The sequence below is a fragment of the Aquarana catesbeiana genome, linkage group LG03 (assembly GCF_042186555.1).
Source record: "Aquarana catesbeiana isolate 2022-GZ linkage group LG03, ASM4218655v1, whole genome shotgun sequence".
Classification (NCBI taxonomy): domain Eukaryota; kingdom Metazoa; phylum Chordata; class Amphibia; order Anura; family Ranidae; genus Aquarana; species Aquarana catesbeiana.
The window spans coordinates 238,136,328-238,161,288 of NC_133326.1; the positions used below are offsets into that span (position 1 = coordinate 238,136,328).

The 24,961-nt window shown below is 41.5% G+C and overlaps 1 protein-coding gene across 2 annotated transcripts in view; it reads right to left on the reverse strand.

The window, feature by feature from the left end:
• The window catches only part of ZNF277 (zinc finger protein 277), a 137,802-nt gene that overhangs the window by 4,949 nt on the left and 107,892 nt on the right, over positions 1-24,961 (reverse strand). For both annotated transcript variants that reach the window (XM_073619892.1, XM_073619891.1), the window contains 5 exons: positions 23,114-23,246; positions 20,302-20,369; positions 20,041-20,137; positions 10,960-11,002; positions 9,481-9,655 (listed from right to left, as the gene is read on the reverse strand). In XM_073619892.1, coding sequence (XP_073475993.1) covers positions 9,481-9,655; positions 10,960-11,002; positions 20,041-20,137; positions 20,302-20,369; positions 23,114-23,246 — 516 coding nt within the window. The remainder of the gene's footprint in view (positions 1-9,480; positions 9,656-10,959; positions 11,003-20,040; positions 20,138-20,301; positions 20,370-23,113; positions 23,247-24,961) is intronic.

Below are 24,961 nucleotides of genomic sequence, written 5' to 3' on the forward strand. Positions count from 1 at the left end.
ACTGAGTAATCTCTGAGATCAAAGTGCCTGGTGTTTTATATGGCTTCCCCAGACGTCCACCTTCACTCTCTTTACACATTTCAAAAACCACCCTTTAAACCTATGAGACACAGTCCCCTTTCCATGATTAGTCACACCATTGCTTTCCTTGTCACCATCACCTCTGCAAGGAGTGTCTTTGAACTTGCGGTTTGGTCTTGTAAAGAAACCTTTCTGGTCTTACAAAGAGACAAGGTAGTGTTCAGGCCTAGGGAATCTTTCCCTCCTAAGGTGGTTTCAGCCTATAACCTCAACCAGGACATGGTACTTCCATTCCTTTCTTCAGCTCCAGTAAATCACAAGAACACTTCCCTTAAAGTGGTTGTTAACCCAATTACCCCCAATTAATCAGGCACACAGTACATGGTTCCCTAAGCGTTGCAACATCATCTTTTTTTTTTTGTGAAAATACCCTTTATTAGCATTTTTTTGCTCTGTCACTTGTCCTATTTCATCTCCATATCCGAGCCGAGGGAGCTGAGTAGGAGGGACTCATTCCTTCTGACGTATGCAAGATACGTCAGAAGAGGAATCTTTTATCTTCCTCCCTTTGGGCGTCAATGCAGTGTGTATGGGAGGAGAGAGCGGAGGGGGGAACAGGGGCGGAGAGGGGCGTGGCAGGGAGTGTAGGAGATCGTCCTTTCTCACGCCAGACTACATGTTCACAGGCAGAGGGAGGGGGGGAGCTGAAAACAGACACAGAGGAGACCTGCAGATGATGCAGACGCGCATTTAGACCACGATATCTTGGCTCAGCAGCCATTATAATGGTGGTCTGTTCTCAGGGGGGAAGACAGGAGCTGGCAGGATCAAACAGGTTTTGTAAGAGATACAGAGAAGTAAGGCAAAAAGCAAAAGCACCAAGCTGCAGCTTTCACATTAAAGGGACAGGAGCAACATTTTTTTGGGGGTTAACAAACGCTTTAAGTGGACTGTAGTCTGTGCCATACAAGTCTAACTCGCAGCAACTGCTACAATTTGCTTTTTTTAAATGCATTATTTTGTACTGAATAAAATCAATTGCATTTTCAAACATTTTTCCAATGGTAACATGTAACGTGTCCAGGCACCAATGACCGTGGGAGTCAGTTATCCAAGCTTTGTGCTGCTATGATTACCATAGTTGCATAGTTGGAATAGGACAATCCAAAGAATAAAGACAGCACTCCAAAGTACAAGGTATAACAATCAGAGCATAAATGATCTTTTGAATCCAAAAAGGGTATGAAGTCTATACAGTGAGGGAAAAAAAGAATTTGATCCCCTGCTGATTTTGTACGTTTGCCCACTGACAAAGAAATGATCAGTCTATAATTTTAATGGTAGGTTTATTTTAACAGTGAGAGACCGAATAACAAAAATATCCTGAAAACGCATTTCATAAAAGTTATGAATTGATTTGCATTTTAATGAGTGAAATAAAGTATCTGACCCCCTATCAATCAGCAGGATTTCTGGCTCCCAGGTGTCTTCTTTACAGGCAACGAGCTGAGCATAGGAGCACTCTTAAAGGGAGTGCTCCTAATCTCAGCTTGTTACCTGTATAAAAGACACCTGTCCACAGAAGCAATCAGATTCCAATATCTCCACCATGGCCAAGACCAAAGAGCTGTCCAAGGATGTCAGGGACAAGATTTTAGACCTACACAAGGCAGGATTGGGCTACAAGACCATCGCCAAGCAGCTTGGAGAGAAGATGACAACAGTTGGTGCGATTATTTGCAAATGGAAGAAACACAAAATAACTGTCAATCTCCCTTGGTCTGGGGCTCCATGGAGGGTCTCTTCTCATGGAGTTCCAATGATCATGAGAACGATGAGGAATCAGCCCAGAGCTACACGGGAGAATCTTGTCAGTGATCTCAAGGCAGCTGGAACCAACCATAGTCACCAAGAAAACAACTGGTAACACACTACACCGTGAAGGACTGAAATCCTGCAGTGCCCACAAGGTCCCCCTGCTAAAGAAAGCACATGTACAGGCCTGTCTGAAGTTTGCTAATGAACATCTGAATGATTCAGAGGAGAACTGGGTGAAAGTTTTGTGGTTAGAAGAGACCAGAATCTAACTCTTTGGCAGCGACTCAACTCGCTGTGTTTGGAGGAGGAGGAGGAACAATGCCTATGACCCCAAGAACACCATTCCTCATAGTCAAACGTGGAGGTGGAAACATTATACTATGGGGGTGTTTTTCCGCTAAGGGGACAGGGCAACTTCACTGCATCAAAGGGACGATGGACGGGGCCATGTACCATCAAATCTTGGGTGAGAACCTCCTTCCCTCAGCCAGGGTATCGAAAATGGGTTGTGAATAGGTATTCCAGCATGACAATGATACAAAATACACGGCCAAGGCAACAATGGAGTGGCGCAAGAAGAAGCACATTAAAGGTCCTGGAATGGCCTAGCCAGTACTCAGACCTTGATCCCATTGAAAATATGTTGAGGGAGCTGAAGGTTCGAGCTACCAAACGTCAGCCTTGAAACCTTAATGACTTATAGAGGATCTGCAAAGAGGAGTGGGACAAAATCCCTCCTGAGATATGTGCAAACCTGGTGGCCAACTACAACATCTGACCTCTGTGACTGCCAACAAGGGTTTTGCCACCAAGTACTAAGTCATGTTTTGCAAAGGGGTCAATTACTTATTTCACTTATTAAAATGCAAATTTATAAAACTTTTTCTGAATATTTCTGTTGTTATTCGGTCTCTCACTGTTAATAAACCTACCATTAAAATTATAGCCTAATCATTTCTTTGTTAGTGGTCAAACGTACAAAATCAGCAGGGGATCAAATACTTTTTTCCCCTCACTGTATGTCCAATATAGCAATCATGAGTGCATCCACTGAAAAAAAAGGCACTGTGCACAAATGAGAAAGCAAACCTCAAGCAAGATTGGTAAAAATAAAGTATTTGTTTTATTTAGGGGTCCATGTGAAGACTCACACAAATGTCGACTTGTCCTCCTAAGCTCGGCGGCACCATACTGTAGTGTTGAGCTGTATGCACTCCGATACTTGTGGCCACTCAAGGGGGGAGGGGGTGGTTATGGTAGTGAGGAACAGACATGTAGGAGGAGAGGGACAAGCTGTAGGACAGTGCCGGCATGTCCCATACCAGTACAGCGGCACATGAGCCAGAAACCGGAAATAACGTCACTGGAAGTGAATGTCACAGTCATTACCAAGTGGGGAGGAGCATCCAATGGTCTCCAGGACAAGGCCTTTTGAGTGGACGGCCTCTTTGTATACACAAAGAAACAAATAAATGAAAGCAAAAATACCAATAAAAATACAAGTAGAAATACAACGGGAACTGATGCCAACAGTGCTCCCACCAAAGCGAATGGATATAAACAATATTCAAAACGCGTTGTCCTGAAGACCATTGGACACTTCTCTCCACTTGGAAGCAATGACGTTTGTGGCCACATCCCTTCCGGTGATGTAATTTCCAGCTTCTAGCCTGTGTACCTCTGTACTGGTGTGGGATGCACCAGCACTGTCCTACAGCTTGTCCCTCTCATCCTACATCTCAGGCTGTTCCTCACTATCACCACCCTTTCCCCTCGAGTGGCCACAAGTATTGGGGTGCATATAACTCAACACTACAGCACAGTGCCGCTGAGCTAGGAGCTAGAGTACACATTTGTGTGAGCGTTCATGTGGACCCATGTTGTCCTAAATAAGGCATAAACTTTGTTTCTACCAATCTTGCTCAAGGATTACTTCCACACATGTACACATTGCCTTTTGTTTTTTTTCTGTGGATGCACAGATGATTACTTTATTGGCCATATAGACTTCATACACTTTTGGGGTCAATAGAACATTTAAGCCCAGTTTGTTATACCTTGTACTTTGGAGCACGCTCTTTCTTCGATGGATTTTTTTCAGATTGTGTAGACTTTTTGCATACCTTAAAAGTCTGCTTATTCTCAATAGCTCTTGGTTTTATGCTACCATTAGGAAGACAGCCTCTTTCTTTGTCATCCCAGATGGTCCCCACAAAGGAGAAGCAGCTTCTCACTCCATGAATTCTCAGTGGCTCTGGCAGGATACTGTTCAAAAAGGGTATGGCGCTGCTCTTCTAAAATATGTAATGGGTGTGCGTCTCCTTTTAAAGTAAGGTAAACTAATTGTGAAAAGTGCTTAGTGCTCTGTACTTGATACTGTGATATCCAAACAAATAAAAATATTACCAATTATTAAATTAATGAGGTGACAGGTGCTCTATTGAGCCAAGAGGTTGGTAAACATTAAGCTCTGTATTATAACCACTTCATAATATGTGCAAAAAAATTCCACAATTAAATTAAGTATAAATTAATGAGTTTGTAAAGTGACAGGTGCTTTTATGGACCAGAAAATGGTAAACATTAGACTATAGCAATAAATATGAATAACCAATCTATGAACAATCAAGTCCTGTTGTAAAGAAGGAATTGAAAAATTAAATAGAGTGACAGGTGCTCTTTATCCGTGCTGGTTACAGATATATGTTAGTATAGGTGCTCCACTCTGTGCTTCCTTTATGCTACTGCACTCACCGGAGAACTAACCCCTCAAGGGGATCACTTCATCTCTCATAACAGCAAGACAAGGAATGAGACGAAGGAGCTAACTGTTTAAAGGAGAAAGGAGAGGAAAAAACACATGCAAGCGTGGATCTGTGTTCTGTCATACAGCAGTATAGCTGTGAATGCAAGATACCCCCTTGAGGGGATAGCTCTACGATGAGTACAGTAGCATGGGGGAGCACAGAGTGGAGCACCTGCACTAACATATAACTGTAACAAGCAAAGAGAAAGAGCACCTGTCACTTTAATTTTTCAGTTCCTTCTTTTAAACATATATGGACTGATTATTTATACCAGGACTTGATTGCTCATAGATTGGTTATTCATATTTATTGCTATAGAATCTAATGTTTACCATTTCTGGTCCATAAAAGCACCTGTCACTTTACAAATGTATTAATTGAAAGTATACTTAATTTAATTGTTTGTTAAATTTTTGCACATTTTATGAAGTGGTTATAATACAGAGCTTAATGTTTACTTACCTCTTGGCTCAATACAGCACCTGTCACCTCATTAATTTAATAATTGGAAAAATTTGTATTTGTTGTATGTATATCACAGTATCAAGCACAGAGCACTAAGCACTTTTTACAATTAGTGTACCTTACTTTGTTTTAAAGGAAACACACACACCCATTACGTATTTTAGAAGAGCAGCACCATACCCACTACCTACTTACATTTTTCACCATAGACCCTACCTAGGTAGTTGTCTTATTGGAGGCAGCAGCGCCTATATAAGTATACCACAACCATTTATGTGGAACACCCCAAATTTCTCCAGGATACTGTTCAAGCCTATGATCTTAGTTATTGGGTTCCACCCCTTCCTATCAAAGCAAACACTACTACATCTGTAAGCCCTTCTCAGACTTGTCAGCATCATTCAACTGTTTCTGATATTTGAAAGCCTGCCACCTGGTCTTCTGTTCACACATTCTCTAAAATGTTCCAGGTGGATATTCTGGGCCCATCTCATGCCAACTTTGCGTGTAAAGTCCTTCAAGCAACACTTTGAGCTGTTTGGCAGTCCCCATTTTTTTTCCTGTTTTTTATTTTTAGTGGGCCTGTTAGTGTTTTGTTTGTGGTGTTCGTGCTTCAGTTGGACTGCTTTTGGACATCCCATCCTATGTCCCTTAATGAATGATTTTTGTACTCACGGTAAAACCCTTTCCCTGGAGCTTATTGAGGGACACAGGGCCCGCCCCTCTGTGTTAATGGTTTTGCTCTCAGCACTGCTTTGTTACAAAATGGAGAAATGCGGAGCGTGAAAGGGTTAGATCAGACTGGTCACCGAGTGACTGGTTGTCCAAATCCTCCTGTAGGCAGGGCAGTATAACTTAAATGTCTCTGAATACTGTGTCTCTAAATGAACGCCAAGAAAAGTATTTTACTGCCCACATCTCCAGTGTTAGGTTAAAAAAAACTTTAAAATGTTGGTCTAACTAGGTAAATCATGGTTTCACAGTTCAAGTCTGCAAATACCCCCAAAGAGCTCTTCCCATGTGATACTATTTGCTTTCTGAAGCTAGTGCCGAGTAGCTTCTCTCTTTGCTTGATATATTGAATACAACAATTCAGAAGTCAACTTTCAATAGGGGGATTAAACATAATGCAACTGCTTTTTAATCAAAGTAGATATCCATTTTGTAAGAAATAAGACAAAATTAATAGGCTCTTATATGTAAAAAGCATAGCAGATCACCATATAGAAAAGCCCTTTCACACTGAGCCACAGGCAGCGTTAGCGGTAAAGCGCTGCTAGTTTTACCAGAGCTATTCGGCCGCTAGCAGGGCGCCATTAACCCCCTCTAGTGGCTGAAGAAAGGGTTAAATGATCATGTGTAGCCCTGAAGTACTTTGCAGGCGCTTCGGTAGTAGTGCCCATTCCTTTCAATGGGCAGGGGTGGTGGAGGAGCGGTGTAAACACCGCCCCAAAGATGCTGCTTGCAGTATTTTTTTTTTTTTAACATCATACCAGCCCAGTGTCCCAGTGTGAAAACACTCAGGCTTTCCCATTGGGGTGGCAGGGGAGGCGTTTTTCAGGCGCTTTACAGTCGCTATTTTTAGCCCTTTAGCGCCTGAAAAATACCTCAGTGTGAAAGGGGTCAGTGTTCCTCATCCTTTTTTCAGTCAAGGCACCTTTTAAAATTATGCATTACTCTCGAGGCACCCAATTCTAAAATGTAAAAAACTAAACTAACAGTTTTACATACTGTATCGCAGCAGTAGCATTCACACACATCAGGTACCCAACATTGGAGGCGATTTATTCCTCCACCTTTGTAAACTAGTACTAATTAGTATTCTAGCATTTCTCTTCTCCCTCAGTTTCTCTCCCTCGCTCTGTTAATGTGACTCTAGTGCTGACAGAGAAGGGTAGGGAAGGGGCGAACAAGGATGCTGTTGAACAAGGTTGCAATGCTGCAAAATAAAAACCTGTGGCTTTGAGTAACTAAAAGGCAGGCTGGATCCACTCACTGGCTTGTTGACAATTTTTGGGTAACTTTTGGCAATTTTTAGGCGTTTTGGCAAGGCATCCTTGAAGAACCCAGAAGGCTGATCAAGATCATGCCCAACCATAGAGGGTCACAATCTAGCACAAATCTTACCAAATACTGCTTAGAAAATCAAGGTTTGTCCCACTCTATGGTACCATTTCACGTCATACCCTAACAAGGCGGCTTATCCATTTCACTTTTAACACTGCCGCCTCTGAGTTGGTTTTTGTTCCTTCCTCCGCCATTGAGAGAAGAGGTTTTTAAAGAAGGAGTTGACCTAGACACATTCTGCTACAAATTCCTCTATAATGTCTCATTCACATGGGTGTACCAATAGGACAGACAGTGTGTGTGTTCATGGCTGCACACCTGAATGGCTGTCCAATGGGTACTAGCAGCTGTGTCCGCACACCCGCTGCATCCCAATAGAATGGGACTGCCTGCTGGTGAAGGCACGAAAACATCTGTGCTTTCCGCAGAAGTGAAGGCAGCACTTCACATGGGTGTACGAAACAGTATGCCCATGGGAATGTAGCCTAAAAGCAAAATACAATTTATTGGGATTGAGGTCACTCGAGGAAGAAATAATATTGCTCTCTGTGGCTGAATAGGGTTAGTAACAATTAAAAAAAACAGATAGCAAGTAGGCTTCCCGAGTTTGTCTCTCTCTTGTTGTCTAGATTAAGCAAAATCTATCCATTACATACAGGAGGGTATTAAACTGCCTTCAGATCATCTATACTTCAGATTAGGAGAAGGGAGAAGGATCTACTGTCATTTATTCAAAAAAGGAAAGAGAACAAAAACGTGTACACATTTTCATTATGTTATAGGGCAGGGATATGCAAAACTGTTGCAAAACTACAAGTCCCATCATGCCTCTGCCCCTGGCTGTCATGCTTGTGGCTGTCAGAGTCTTGCTATGCCTCATGGGACTTGTAGTTCTGCAACAGCTGGAGGTCCGCTAATTGCATATCCCTGTTATAGGGTTTCCAGCTTGTCTGTCTCTAATGTATCCCGGAACCCTGTCAGTTAGTTGGAAGGGCTATGGTCAGGGAGGAACCTGTGCGCTTACGGTAGTACTACCAAGACTTTAAATATTTTGGCACTTGATATGCCAATGTATAACAAATCACACAAGAAAAATTCCCAATGATTCCCTACCGCTAATATTTTATTACACAGCTTTCTTCTAAGTAAGCAACCTGCGCTGTGCTATTCCTTAATATTACAAAATACCATAGAATTCAGCTTGTGTCAGACAATAAACACCCCTTTCTTTTACAAACCAAATGGTATCAGGTGGAAACAGGAAAAGCATTAAATGGATCTGTGGCAATCACACAGGAAGTGAAGGAGCTGCTTATGTCCAACAACACTTGGATAATACAAACCACTATAAAAGAATGCCTTCCACATTATGCTGGCCCAGCTCTACAGTGGAAGGGAACCAAACACCCACGTAATTATTTTTTCCCTATAGTGAAGCGCTGTATATTATTTACATATTTATATAAAAACTTTTTTTTTTTTTTTAATTATCAACTTTTATATATTCAAAAGAGTGATTGATATCCCAGTGAAACCAGTCTGTAAATGCTATACAGAAAGTAAAGACAGAGCAATTGGTTTTGTAAAGTCAGAGCAAAACGGATTTCAAGCCAAATTCTTGCCTTGAAAACATATCTGCATTACAGCCAATTAACTTGCATTTTTTAAGGCTCATGCACACTGCATCAAAAAAAAAAAAAAAAGCAAAGCTGCTTTTACAGGCATTTGAGCTTGTATTTCTCTGCCTAAAAAGCTTGAAGAAGCTTGTGCTTTTTTGCACTTTTTTTAAAGCTTCTTTGAGCATATGCGTTTTTTTTTCCCACAAACTCTCCCCCTCATTTTTACTTTTTTTCTGGTGCATTTTCAAGCTTCTTCTTCACACGTTTTTGGGCACTTAGGCATCTTTTCTGCTCGAAAGTTCCTCTCAAAAACACGAGTTTGGTGGGGGGGAGGTTCTGTCTGTAAGAGCATATGCCTGTAAACTCCTGAAAAAGCCATCGTGTGCATAGACAGAGGGGAGTTTCCAGGCAGAAAGAAATGAGAGCTCAAAAAAAAGCTCAAAAGTCTGTAGAAGCAGCTTCTTTGAGATGCAGTGTGCCATGAGCCCTTAGAATACAGTAAATGCATTCTCAATAACTTTAGAAGTACAGGTTTCCTTTGACATAGCAGTTCTCAGTCATTGAGATCTTAAAAATAAGACCTGGTTAAAGATTTTCAGAAATTGAATTGAGAAACTATGCATTAGTATTTCAACAGTTGCCCTCCAGTATATATATACAAATGCTTGGTCTAGGATTCTTACTGTGGCTGATCCCATACAGATCTCTCAGGAAGAACACTTATGTGACTGTATTTTTCCATGTGAGTTATTAATTCTGTTTTCGACTGAAATTTTTCTGGACAGCCATGACATCGACACTGATGGATTTGCCTTCTAATAAAATTCACCAATTTAACTTGCTGATAGAAGTTCAGTCCTGTCAAGCAGAAAACAATACAAACCAGTAAGAAAAGTAGTTCTTGCATTGTTAAGCAGATCAAGAGCAGTCACAAATGATATCAATGTAAATTGAGTGCATTTATCACGTTGCATTTAGTACAACTTGTCAGTTCTTCAGTTCTGCTTGATTTCTCTCATACATTTCTGTTACAGGAACTAGGCCAACTTTATTTCTTTGAGAACTGCTTAGTATCAAATTATAGTACGCTAGGAGCATTATTTTAAAGGAGGGTGAGTGATGCACTAATCCACAAAACCCATATAATATAGTGATTTTGTATGCATTGCTCATTAGGTAAATGGATAAATAAAAATATAAAAGGAACATCTGAAAGAGCAAAAAAAGATGACAAGATGACAAAATGTTGAATACAATGCCTTGGTGTAATCAATCTCTACAGAACACGCCTATGCCAAATTTAGGAGTTGAGTGGTTAAAACAGTATTACAGGTATTAGTCAATACAGACTTCTCATAAGCTGCCCTGGTACCCTTGACCACATTTTTCCTAGACCAGACTCACAATGGAAAACATTCATGTGTTAAGAGTAGGTCAACAAAAACAGTATTTGTTGAAAAGAGCGATGGGTAAAAACTATGAAAAGAAGAAATTACTGTACGTTTCATGTCCATAAACTTGCCTCTAGAGCTTTATCTTTTTAAGACAGTCATAGGAGACCCTTGTAAGCAAGCCTCTGCAGATGTATATTCTAGTTGTAATTTGGAGAACAGGTTTTGCAAGAATCCCTGGTACCTGTGCCCAAAAGAGCAGCAAAACTCCACATGCACAGTATTTTCCAAAGATAGAAAAATGCAGTTTTCCAGTTCTTGCATATTAATGCTTTGGAAGCATTATAAAAGTAAGCAGTATGTTTTCCAATTCTTTAAAAAACATTGAATATTCAAATATTTGAATATTTAATGACTTATTACATAATGTTTACTTAATATGTCAATCCCACAATATACACAGGGGGTATTTTTTCCTACTATTTACATGGAGTGGAGCATTTGTAAAGAGAATTTATGTCCCCCAGTTACCTTCTGTAAGACATGAGCTAAGATGTTATCTAAAAGCATGCAATATTTTCATTCAATATGAACCAGTAAAAAGCCCATCTTCTTAACAAAATTGAGATGCATTGACGGGGCATATGCATTTATGGATTATTTCCATTCTCCATGCAGCCAAGGCCCATATGAGGCATGCTTAACTTAACATTCTTCTTTATGAGGGAGAGAAATTGTGCAGTGAAATTATTTTGATTCTTTATAACTTACCTAGGTCTACTTTTATTTTCTGAAGATCAAAATGGTGAATATCCTACATGAAATTGAAAATACACATTTGTTTAGCTGTATTGTTTCATTGATTATTGCATACATGTAGACAGTGATGCAAACAATTCATATTTTCATCCCACAAATAAAAGCGTGTTTAAGGCCAGCTTTTAGGCAAACGGATATGAATCAAAAACAATTTTTTGTTTACATTTTATTGATACATTCGCTTTTTTTAACATGCAAACAATGTGGATGACTTACTGAAGGCACTAGGCTTAGTAAAGTGGTGAAGCTAAACAAACAGCATTTTGCCTTGTATATGACTGGATGATGGAAATCAACAGAACTTAACCATTCACTTCTGGGAAAGAGGAGTGCAACTGCATTTACAAAGTGCACAGTCTATTTGAATCACTGAGGTGGATTTACAAAAAAGGTAAATGCACTTTTAACAACCCTTGATCATGTACAGGAATGTCACAAGCTGGCTGCTCTTACCTTTATGAAACTGAAAACCCTTCTCTGTGTGATCCTCTGATTTAATTACTATGGCCTTGACTGACTAAACCCTGCGTGTTGTTGCTAAACACATTTAAGTGTTGACTCCTGTCAACAAGATGTGAGAACACCCACAGGTGCCTATTAGTGCAGTAAAGAAGCAATAGTTCATTTTTGAATGCTACAAATGAATGTCAGGTTTGAAGCCATTAACACACTGTATCCTTATTCAAAACAGAAATTGTGAATGCTGGGGCTTAGTACCCCTTAATGCACAGATTATGCATAAAATGCTAACCTTTTTATTCAGATTTTCAGGTTGAATCACCTTACAACGTCCAATATCCTAAAGGGGTTGTAAAGTTAGGTTTTTTATCTTAATGCAATATAATTCTTCTGTGTGCAGCAACCCCCCTTGGCCCCACTAATACTTACCTGAGCCCCATCTCTGTTCTCGAGTGTCTCGGCCGTCCGGGACTCTCCCTCCTGATTGACTGAGACACAGCAGTGGCGCCATTGGCTCCCACTGCTGTCCATCAAAGTCAGCCGATCAGGAGAAAGAGGGAGTGGGGCGAATCGCAGCTCCGTGTCTGAATGGACACAGGGAGCTGCAGCTAGGTTTGGGTGCCCCCATAGCAAGCTGCTTGCTGTGGGGGCACTCAACAAAAGGGAGGGGCCAGGAGCACAGAAGATGCACCCGTGGAGAGGAGGATCCAGGCTGCTCTGTGCAAAACCACTGCAACAGAGCAGGTAAGTATAACATGTTTTTTTTTTTCTTTAAAAATAACAAACAAGGCTTTACAATCACTTTAAAGTGATTACAAAAGGTACAAATATTTTGAAATAAAACATTTTGTTATGTTTCTAATTATTGCACAAAGCAGCCCCAATCATCCACTTCTAGGGTCCCCCCACCAGCGCTCCTGGCTGCTCCTCTCTTCCAAGTGCACAGATAGCAAGCCACTTGCTGTGAAAGCACCTGTGCGGGCTCAATCCAGAGTCTATTGGCACACACAGTGCAGCTCATAGGAGCTGCACTGTGTGTGCTGCTGCCTCCATGTCCTTCGAGGAGAGGGAGAGTAGCACCTGCTCTTGGGCACAACAATGGATCGAGATTGGCCTCAGGTAAGTATTTAGGGGGGCTGGGGGAGCAGATCAGTTTTTTTTTACCCCAATGCAAAGAATGTATTAACCAGTTAACCACTTAAGGACCGGGCCTATTTTTCAGACTGTGTTTACAAGTTAAAATTTTTTTTATTTTTTTGCTAGAAAATTACTTAGAACCCCTAAACATTATATATTTTTTTTCAGTCATCCAAGAGAATAAAATGGCAGTCGTTGCAATACTTTGTCATACCACATTTGCGCATCGGCCTTACAAGCTTACTTTTTTTGGGAAAAAAATACACTTTTTTAAATTAAAAAATAAGACAACGGTAAAGTTAGCCCAATTTTTTTTATATTGTGAAAGATAATGTTACGCCTAGTAAATTAATACCCAACATGTCACGCTTCAAAATTGCGCTCGCTCGTGGAATGGCAAATTTTACCCTTAAAAATCTTCATAGGCGAGGTTTAAAAATTTCTACAGGTTACCAGTTTTGAGTTACAAAGGAGGTCTCATACTAGAATTATTGCTCTCACTCTAACGATTGCGGCGATACCTCATATGTGTGGTTTGAACACCGTTTTCATATGCAGGCACGACTTACGTATGCATTCGCTTCTGCGTGCGAGCTCGGCAGGATGGGGCGCTGTATTTTTTTAATTGTTTTTTCTTATCCATTTTATTTTTTATTTTGACACTGTCCTTTAAAAAAAAAAAAAAAAATTGGGTCACTTTTATTCCTATTACAAGGAATAAAATTGTAATCCCTTGTAATAGAAAAAAAGCATGACAGGACCTCTTAAATATGACATCTGGGGCCAAAAAGACCTCAGATCTCATATTTACACTAAAATGCAAGAAAAAAAATAAAAATAAAGACGACTTATCTGAAAGCGGACTGCCCACTGAAGAGGATACCAGGGTTATTACAGCTAGCTGCTGCCATAACAACGATATTCCTCTTCAAACTACCGATGCATAATGATGGCGGGCGGTCCCCGCAAGTGGTTAACCACTTGCCGACCAGCCGCCGCAGTTTTACTGCGGCAGAATGACACGCTGGGCGAAATTACCTTATGTAACGTTGCTTCGCCCAGTGGCCACTAGGGGCGCACGCCTGTTGCTCACCCCCGGAGCCGATGTGAGTGCCCGGCGGTTGCGATGACCGGCGGGCTCCCGCGATCGCTCGTGACACACTGAGAACCGGGATCTGTGTGTGTAAACACACAGATCCCGGTTCTCTGAGAGAAGAGAGACTGATCGTGTGTTCATACAAAGTATGAACAGCGATCTGTCATCTCCCCTAGACAGTCCCATCCCCCCTTCAGTTAGAACACAGAGAGGGAACACAGTTAACCACTTGATCGCCCCCTAGCGTTAACCCCTTCCCTGCCAGTGACATTTTTACAGTAATTACAGTAATCAGTGCATTTTTATAGCACTGATCGTTGTATAAATGCCAATAGTCCCAAAAATGTGTCCGATGCGTCCGCCATAATGTCGCAGTCCCGAAAAAAAAAAAAAAAAAAAAAAAAAAAAAATCGCAGATCGCAGCCATTACTAGTAAAAAAAAAAAAAAAAAAAAAAAAAAAAATAAAAATGCTATAAATCTATCCCCTATTTTGTAGACGCTATAACTTTTGCACAAACCAATCAATATAAGCTTATTGGCCTAAACTGATGAATAAATTAGTTTAATAGATTTTTTTGGATATTATAGCAGTAAAAAAGTTTTTTTTTCAAAAGTATCAGTCTTTTGTTTAAAGCGCAAAAAATAAAAACTGCAGGGGTGATCAAATACCTCCAAAAGAAAGCTCTATTTGTAGAGAAAAAAAGGACATCAATTTTATTTGGGTACAGTGTCGCATGCCCGCGCAATTGTCAGTTAAAGTATCGCCGGGCTGAAGTGATTAAGGTAAAAACCTTCTGCCTTTACAACCACTTTAAAGACTACTGACGGTAGTATTTTTTTTTTACATCCTCCTCTACATATAAGGCCATTATAAATGTGTTGCTCTCTCAGGCCCATGTTCTACAGTTTTTTGTTTATCCTATAATATGAAACATTCATCAGTTAAGTGTAACACACACCTTTTAATTTTGTGGCGGCAAGGTAAATATTGTTCATCTTTAATTTGCATTTTTTATTTATTTCACTTGTTAAAATGATGTTGTTAAGGTTGTTTAATCATTTTGATATGACACGTGCTAAAATGCAATCCCACAGAACTGCATATCACTGGCAGCCAGGACTAGGACACAGATTCCTATGCTGTACATCAAGTAAAGATCTTTTTTTTCTATTGTTGGAGGAGGTACTGGGTAATGCCATTTCCCCTTGTCTAAACAGGAGGTAGGCAAGATGCTGGTCACCTTAGATTGAGCAATTGCACACCCGTGCTGCATATGCAAAATGGCAGTGGGTCCTTGGTGAAGAAACAGAGCATTCCATAACCGACACTATCTATTCCAGCACTATCAGGCAGTGATCTATTTCCCAAAGAAACCTGCCTAGTTATGGCAGTGACGTCCCCCCGCCAGTAAAGAAGCAGCGTGGCACATGGGGCCTATATATGCTGTAGGTAAATGAACACTAATTCTCTCTAAACATTATTGCTGGGGCATGTTCTTTTCCAATCAACCACCAATAAGTGGTCAGGCACCTGTAGAGTCACTTAATCACTTTTACAGTACAGTGAATGTGCTGCCCCCATTCCATTTTGGTTCCACCCACAGTCGTTTCCAAGCTCTACCATTCCTCCAGGGAGGCTGTGACCACAGTGAATGGCTTCAGGATGCAGAGTGAAGGAGAATGGACCCAGAATCAAAAGGGATTTCATCACTTCCAGGTTCAGAGCGGTCATTCTGCCGCTAAACTGTGCTTGATTTGCTCTGCAGCGGAGGGCAGTTAAGACATTAAGGGGGAGATTTACTAAAACTGGTGCACTCAGAATCTGGTGCATCTATACGTGGAAGCCAATCAGCTTCTAACTTCAGCTTGTTCAATTAAGCTTTTACAATAAAAACTTGGAAGCTAATTGCTTTCTATGCAGAGCTGCACTAGATTCTGCACTCTCCAGTTTTTGTAAATCTGCCCCCAAGAGTCTAATAGACTAATATATGTCTCCATAAAGTGAGCTTGAAACCTGCCCAATGCTACCACATAGGAGGAGGCTTGTAAATATATTTTGGATACCGTTGTTTTTTGCAATTTTAGGGGCACACACAAATTTTAAGGCTGGACAATCTTTGCCATCCATTTACCCAAAACAACCTTTTATATTCATTCTAGTGTATTTTTTCAGAAAATATGCATTTGATAAACAGTTACCCAAATATCAAGCAACATAAAAATATGCAACTGCCACCATTTTTTCTACAGGGCCTTTGCTTTCAGAAAATATAATGTTTGGTGCTTTAAAGTAATTTTCTAGCAACAATTACAGATTTTACTTTTGTTATTAATATGGAAAAAAGCAAAGCTGTGTCCATAAATTAACTGATATGGTTTTATAGCACCACCTAAAAGAAGGACACTAGAAAGGAAAGATCTCTGCACCTTTTATGGGTAGTCCTCTGTTCATCAAACCCACTCGCATTGCATAAGCCACCAGTTCTTCTGCGTAGTTTTGCAGGAGCATGGACCTAGTTCCCTGCTGGGACTTGTGGCCCTGTTTTTTTTTTTCTCTTTTTCCTTTTCTGCAGAGGATCATCAATTAACAACTGCTATGGGCGATGGGCTGGATATTTAAGTGGTCACCTCAATCTGATCATTGCGTGCATGCAGCCTCTTCGTTACATGCTCGGTTGGCTACGACATCCCCATTCTGGACCAGTGCAACCAGCGAGTCTGTGTCACAGTGTTAGCCTGGTCGAAAGCCCCCCACTTCGGTGGTAAGGTGGATCTGTCATAGGATCCTTACTCGCATGCTTCAGGCCGCAGGTGCTCCTTGGAGGGGGGCTTTGAGATCCCCTTCTCGTGGGATGGCTGAGCCTCTCCCCCTCCCTGCTGATGTGGACTTCTGGGCCTTCTATGGGCATCCTTGCGTGGGGGGGGGGGTCCCTTTCCAGTCTGGTGTGGGGGTGATACTGTTGGGTTGAGAGCGCTGTAAAGCTAATATGCACTTATGGGCCTGGCAGCCATTTTCCTGAAGCTAGGTGGCCATTTTAACGGGGTCTCAGTGGCGATTTTCTTTTAGTCTGCAGCGATGGCCATTTTGAGGTGGACCTTTGGCATAGCTTGCAGTCCCCATAAACACACTTTTAATGGTGTTGGAGTCATCCGTCTCCCGGGTGGAAGTGATGTTTGGTGTCAAAGGAAGCAATAAAAACATGTCTGCCATCACCGGAGTCTTCAGATGCCTCTAAGCCAGAGCGGGGCTCTGCCATTGCAGGTTCCAATTCTGCGGACTCCGATGGTGTATCTCCAGAGTCCTTGGCTAGGGAGGACTAATCCTCTGCCTCCGTTTCTGCACAAGAGAAAGCGTTTGTTGCGGGATGGATTGTCTCTGTGTGAGAAATGCTTAAGACTGAGGACTATGCCACGATGGTGGATGTGGTCCCTTTGCCTTAGGTACACACAAGCCAGCTAGTTTTTCCTTACCCTGCATATTTTGACAAAATTGTCTAAAAAATTTTGGGAGCATCCGAAACTTCCTTTTTTACTTCCTAAATGCTTTGCAGTACGCTACCCCTTTGAGTAGGGCCTTCTGAAGAAGTGGTCCTTTCCTCTGGTGGTGGATCTACCCATTTCTAGGCTCAACAAGGCCACTATGATTCTGGCAGAGGAATTCCTCTCCTTTATGGAGCCTGAGGATTGTAAGTTAGAGTCAACTGCACGTTCCATGTTCATGATCACTGGGTCTGCGCTGCGTCCCGTGTTGGCCATGGCCCCGGTATCTCAGACTGACTGAATGGGTCAAGGTTTTGCAGAAAAATATAGCCAACATGTGCCAGGTGTATGTGAAACTGGCAAACCAGATGGTCCAGGGGTTAAAATACGTGTGTAATGCATCCCTTTTTGTTGCTCTGCTTCTTTTTAACCTTTCCATCTCAGTGGTAGTGCCTCAGCAAGTCCTTTGGCTTAAGTGTTGGTCTGCAGGACCAAATCTCTAAAAAGGACCTGTTGGAACTACCCTTCCAGAGCGGATATATCTTCGGAGCTACCTAGGACTACATCAAAAATCTGATGTGCAGGAAGAGTATCTTCTTCCCTCAGTCCAAGAATGGGAAGGAGCCACGCATTAATCCCAAGCTTTCCTTCACAGTTTACAAGTGGATAATTAATTACCCTGGGTGCTCAGACACAGGCTCGTGGACCTTTTGTTTCCTACAGTTGGGTCCAGGATCTGGTGACGCCCAGTTACAAGATCGAATTTCATTCCTTTCCACCAGAATTTTTTTCCCCCTTCCAATCTTCCAATCTTAAACCCCTTCTCGCCCCAGCGCCTTCAGGCTCCATAGGAAGCAACACAGGCCCTGATGTTCCAGGGCATGATAGTTCTGGTACCAGAGCCGGAACAGTTCCAGGGTTTCTACTCTAATCTGATCACGGTTCCTAAGGATGGGGTTTGTCCGATCCAGAACTTCAGGGACCTGGGACTTTTGTGCAGGTTCAAAAGTTCAATATGAGTCCATTCCCTCAGTGGTGGCCTCTCTAAATCAGAGGGATTTCCTGGCATCCATTAGGTATCAAGGTCACTAACCTGCACATCCCCATCAGTGTTTCCTGTGCTTCCCCTTGTAGCACATCCCTTTGGTAAGTACTTGAGCAGCAAAGGCTAGACCAAAGTTCTGGCCATAGCCCTTGCCTTGCTGAGACAACAGGGGATTGCCGTGATCGGGTACCTGGATGATTTGATTTAGCTGGCAGAGACTCAGGCTGCGTCGCTGGACAGCATCCAGATCACTTTGTGTTCCTTGCAAGATTTTGAAAGCATCTTTAACCTCAAGAAGTCCGCCTGGACCCTGACCAGACATCTTGAGTATCTGGGCCTGATTCTTGATTCAGGGCAGGCCAAAGTGTTTCTCCTATTGGACAAACTCTGGATGCTTCAGACTGCTATCAAACTGCTCTTGTCCCGGAGATGGTCTACCCTGCGATCTTACATACAAGGCTCTTGGTCTGATGGTATCCACCTTCGAGGTGGTCACATATGCACAGTTACATAAGGGGAATTGGACCGATCTCCACTCTCTGGACAACCAAATCTATTTTGGATTGGTCTACAAAAGTCCCCTCTCCTCTGGTAGCTCCAGTCCCTTTTACTACGAGCCAGGAAGTCCTTTCTCCCTCTCTGTTGGACGGTGGTCACAACAGATGCCAGCCAGTATGGCTGGGGAGGAGTTCTGGGCTCCAGTATGACTCAGAGTTGCTGGACTCTGGCAGAAGCTCAACTGTCCATGAATGTTCTAGAACTACTAGAAATCAAGTTCTCTGGAGCACTGGGTGAAATGTCTCCGGGGACTGCCTGTCAGGATACAATCAAACAACGCCACAACGGTGACCTATGTCAATCACCACAAGGAGTGCTACAGCAGTTCTGGAGGTATCTGACACTCTCCGGTGGGTAGAACAGTTTGTTTTCCGGTTGTCTCCATAGTGCATGTTCCCAGTGTCAAAAACTAGTAGGCTGACTATCTCATCTGTTAGACGCTGGATCAGGGAGAGTGGTCCCTGCATGCAGATGTGTTCCAGATTAGCCTATGTTAATGCTGGACGTGGAGCTACTGGCGTTTTGCATGAACTGGAAGGTTCCAAGGCTCGTGGCAAGAGTGAGAGATTCCATGGCAGATGGGCCATGGGATCAGTATGGCCTCATTTATGCTCTCCCTTCTCTCAAGATGCTCCTCTGGCTAGAGGCTGAGGGTAATTCTGGTGGCTCCAGACTAGTCTCATAGTCTGTGATACACCGACGTGGTGGAGCTGGTCATGGACGCTCCCTGGTGGCTGCCCATTCAGGAAAACGTTCTGTCCTAGGGTTCGGTTTTCCACCCTATTTTACCTTTCTGGCTATTATAAGCCAGTTTCTGAAGGACAGGGGGTTGTCAGATTCTGTGATCCCAAGAATCTTGAAAGCACGTAAATCTACCTCTAGGAAGATATATCAGCGCTCTGAGTTCATTGATGGACACAGCACCCACCCCTCTGTTGAAGTCTGCTTCTGACACTGCTTTATACAAACTGGTGCCCTAGGCAGTGAAAGGGGGTTTTACGCACAGAGGACTGACAATAGGAGGTGTCGAGCTCTTTCCTGCCTAGTGTCCTAGTGCAGAGAAAGGGATTTTATAGTGAGTAACAATAAAAAAAAATAATTTTTAACGTGTGTAAAAAGTGAAAACATTGTCCTGTTAAAAAACTGGTTCAACACCTAATAAAATCATGCTGACATTTCAGCACACACTTTAGAACCCACATTTTATATATTTTCCTTAGTCCCTTTATTCTCATAAGCCACTCCTGAGATACATACCTTCATGTGGCCAAGTAACTCTTCATTTGTAGCTGCTTGCTTGTCACAAAACAGACATACAGCAAAAACAGGAAGCTCCTCCCAGTCAGACCAGTCCCTGGTAAAAATGAACAATTTTTAAAACACTTTTATAATCTTGCATGGACTCTTAAAAAAAAACAAAACCTGAGGTCCTAACCCTTGCACCCCTCTTTCCAAACCAAAAACCCCACAGCCGAGTTGGGCTTTAAATCATTTTAAAATAAATAAACGCCCCCATACTCTTCATTGGTATCTCCAAGCGCCCGATCATCTTCAGACTGGACGTCTTCCCAGTTCTTCCCTAGTTCCTAAAATAAATAAATAAATGTTTGGAAAGAAATCGTTCTTGTGCAATTTCATGGCAGCTATACAATAATCACAAATAACCAACAACTTAAAGTAGTCTGACCACAGATGTTAAAGACATCACCATCCTGTTTAGAATGGGACTGATAATTCAGTGCCGATAACTTAAATCTGGTGAATTAGGGGTGAAAAATTAGGTTTTTGGGGGTCTAAATTAAGATTAGGTTCAAGGCTGCTGGTTAAATTTTGGGGAGAAGGGGGTTAAGTGTTCAGACTTAACTTTATTGGTTAAGTTAAACTTTTAATTGCTTCTCTGCCCCCCTTTTTTTAGGGTTTGCAAAAAAACCTGATTTCATTTCTATACACATGGCATGTAGACTGTGGACCAGCGGTTACCAAATGACTTACACAATTCTAGAGCATATTTAGAAGAGACCCAAAGAGACCAAAGAGACCCCACTGATCCCAGGAAAATTTCTACTCCTGCTGGCCACGGTCCAGCTTTCTAAAGTCTGGAACGCGTGCTTACCAGAGGCAAAGCTTAATCGTGCTTGTGGCTATCAACCCAGCCAAGGCCTTTATCCAGGAATTGTTGGAGTCATCAGCACACAATAGATTCTTGGTAAGTATTAGGCAGATCACCCACAGATCCAAACCAGGGTGATTCGAGTATTCAGTGGTCATAAACATGAGCCAGGCAGGTACACCCTGGTCCCAGGTCCTTATAGCTGGCATCTACAGATTACATCCAGAGGAAAACGGAGGCTTCTTTCCCAGTAGAGGTAGGATATCTTTCCACGAGGTGAAGGAAGCAGGCGGCAAGGAATGGATGGAGCAGAGACCGGCTTCTTCTGACAACACACATAGACTCTGGTCTTATTCGTGATTCATCTTTGCTTTAAAATTGATTGCAGAAAAGGTTTTCTAACAAAATTATATTTTCGTCATCTTTGTAGCCCTTTGCCATACATCTCCTGCCTCTTCTAGTCATGCACAGATGGATGACAGAAGATTCTCCATGTGTTGTCTGAAGAAGCCGGTCTCTGCTCCATCCATTCCTTGATGCCTGCTTCCTTCACCTCGTGGAAAGGTATCCTACCTCTACTGGGAAAAAAGCCTCAGTTTTCCTCTGGATGTAATCTGTACATGCCAGATATAAGGACCTGGGACCAGGGACTACCTGCCTGGCTCATGTTTATTACCACTGAATACTCGAGTCGCCCTGGTTTGGATCTGTGGATGATCCGCCTAATACTTACCAAGAATCCATTGTGTGCTGATGACTCCAACAATTCCTGGATAAAGGCCCTGGCTGGGTTGATAGCCGCAAGCATGATTAAGCTTGCCTCTGGTAAGCACGCACTTTATGTGGTGGAGATTTTCAAGTCTGTCATGGTGTTTGGAAGCTGTTTAATCAGTCTGAATATTCAAGATATACACATTCACTTCCAGTTGATGGACTTTATTATGTATTTTTTACAATTAAGTTCACATTGAATTGTGGTTATTCACTGAATGTTTATTTATATATTTGTCACTTATCAGCGTGTCTTTTTTATATTTTCATTTTTGCTTTGGTGTGTATCTCAGTCTGAGCCACAGCCTTTTCTTTTCTTTCATTTATCTAAATAATTTTTCTATTAGCGCGTGAATCACCATATATCAACAAATTTAAAGAATACAAGAAGGAGACATGCTTATCCAAAACTGTACTAAATCACACTCAACTTTTAGAAGAAAATCTAACCATTGCAGCAGACCCTGTGCTATTGAACATGGAAAGCTTCCAAGACGCTGCAGTCTGGTTTCTAAACAAAAATTCCCCAATAGCAAAAGGTTATTATCCCTCTTAATATAATGATTAAAAGGCAAAATCAATGAGTGTGCCTGCTATTACACATAAAATACAAACTAAACAAAATAAATCTTTAAACTGTGACAGGCTGGATTAATGCCTTCTCCTTTGCACTTTAGTAGCTTTGTGACAGAATACTCTTTGTTGCTGAATTAATTTTCAATATAAAACAGTGTCCTTAACTAGCTCTTGGGCAGCCTTAGCAGTGAAAGGCAGAAATCAATGAGACATGCTGACAATGTTTCTTGTACAACTCTTAAAGAATGGTTATTTCCAGACTCAGGCCCAGAAGAGTAACATTAGCTGGTGAAGCCACAGTTGACATAATTGGCTAGAGGTTTGAACTTGCCATCTATGCTATGTGACCACAATTGGAATACACGTAAACTTGCTAATGATCAGAAGCCTCCAGAGACTTTACACCACAATTTCTTTGAACTGTATTTGCAGACCTTGTAAGACTGTGTAGTTCAAAGAGAAAAAGGATTTAAAAAAAGACAGTTTGTACAATGCAGTGTGCTTGTTTTGCTCATGCTATTTTAGCGCATAAACTACTTTGATTTTTATGTCAGATCAAACTTTCTATACTACACACAGTGAATATTGATTGTGAGGCTGTCTTGTAACTGTCTCTTAAAAAACAATCATATTACCAATACAATTTGAGTCTCCTTAGCCAAAGAGCATGCAATCCCATGAATTGCAGCATTTCTCTATTTCAAATTGCATTAACTAAAGTCCCAGGGGGTCTGCAAAACCTTCTCATTATTACTTATAATGCAGATTATAGGGATAACCTTCATATGCTTTTAGTTTTCTTTAAGAGGAATAAATATTTATTGAATAAGACTTCATGTTTGAATATTATTTGTACAACGTTTACAGCCTTACCAAATAGTTGATTATATAAAATCGATCATACTCCTGGTTTTGCGCCTTGATTTTGCGATGTTGTTTTTTTCTCATATGGTCTTTTAGAGTACTTTTGTTTCTAAATGTTCTCTCACAATATAAACACTGTAAACTAAGAAAATAAAATAAGGAAAATATTAACATTAATATTCTAATGGATATTTATTTAGTAATTTAAGAGGTTTTAGACCTCCATGAAGTATTCGTGCCTATAGGTACTGTAAATATCTCCTAAACGTGCGCCATTTAGGAGATATTTACTGTATACTGCACAGATGTCATCGGCACATGCACTCTGAAGGAATGGGCGCCTGTGCCATTTCTTCAGGAGCAAGTGCCGCGACTGGTAGCTTCCACGTGCATGCGCGGGAGTGACATCACACGGCCCCAGCCAGTCACATAGCCGGAGTCCGCGGGCCCTGGAAGGTAGACCAGGGGAAGATGGATGCGTTCTGCAGCAGGGACGGCGCGGGCTATGTTTCCAGGTAAGTGCTCATGTGAAGCCTACTAGCACATTATGCCTTTACTTTGTAGGGAAGGGGGAAACTCTTTTGGAAAAGTTTACTTCCTCTTTAATAGGTGTGATTGAAGGCCATACTAGTGCCAATCATCCCAGAAACTGTCTAAAAAATAAAAAAAAATTAAAAAAAAAAAAAGTGTATTGAGGGTGTATAATGGTACCAAATACAATCTAACTGTATTACATTTGTACAAAAATAATGTATTGCATCTTTATTACAAAAGATAAAACAATTAAAAACACCATTGGAAAACAAAGTGTACCCCTCAATCTCTCTAAATTTAGAGCATAACAGTACTGATATTGGCTGATGCGTTTCAAGTATCACACTTCATCAGGGGCATAGAGAACAACAAACTTTAAGAGGGAAATGTAGCTGAAAACCTACAGATATACATTAAAAACCATAACCAAAGTGGTGTGGTGATGTGGTCCCATGATGTTAGGGTCCCGATAGAGAAAAGGGAAAACTGAGAATGCAGATATCCCAAGCGTAGCTAGTGAATCTTAGACAAAGTCTATAGTGGATCCATCCAGAAGTATGGCCGGTCACAACCATTCAGCACCAGGGAAGGCCTGATGAAGAATGCTACTCGAAACTCATTGGGCAGTATCAACGAAGACTGATATGCTGTAATTTTAGAGAGTTTGAGGGGTGCGGTTTGTTCTCCTATGATCTAAACCTATAGTGGATTTTTAAATGATGTGATCTATTCTCATAAAGATGCAATAAATTATTTTTGTTCAAATGTAATACTGTTGGATTGTATTTGGTGCCATTGTAATCCCATACTAAATAAAAATGATTGCTTTATTGAAGTAATATTTAAAGAGGAAGTAAACTTCCATCTTTAAGTTTTTCCTATAGGTAAGCCTATATTAAGGCTTACCTGTAGGTAGTGTAAATATCTCCTAAACATGCACTGTTTAAGAGATATTTACTGTCCTAGCAGCCAGTTACATCACTAGCGCATGCACTCTGAAGAAACGGCTGGCCATGCTGTTTCTTCAGAGCAGTGTGCCGTGACTAGCGGCTCCAGCGAGCATGTGCGGTAGTGATGTCAAAGCTGGAAGGAAGACCGGGTATAGATGGACGTGGTATCCAGCGATGACATTGCATCTTAGGAAGGCTTTGTTTTCAGGTAAGTTTCACATAATGTCTTTGCCTTGCAGGTGCAGCAGTTAACAAGCGCTTTAACCCCCAGTGTTTTGCAGCTTAACACATTCTGGGGAATAACCTGTGCTAGATTAAAAAAAAAAAAATTACTGCTGGTCATTTTTAATAGTGCCACTTTTAGAAAGAAGTG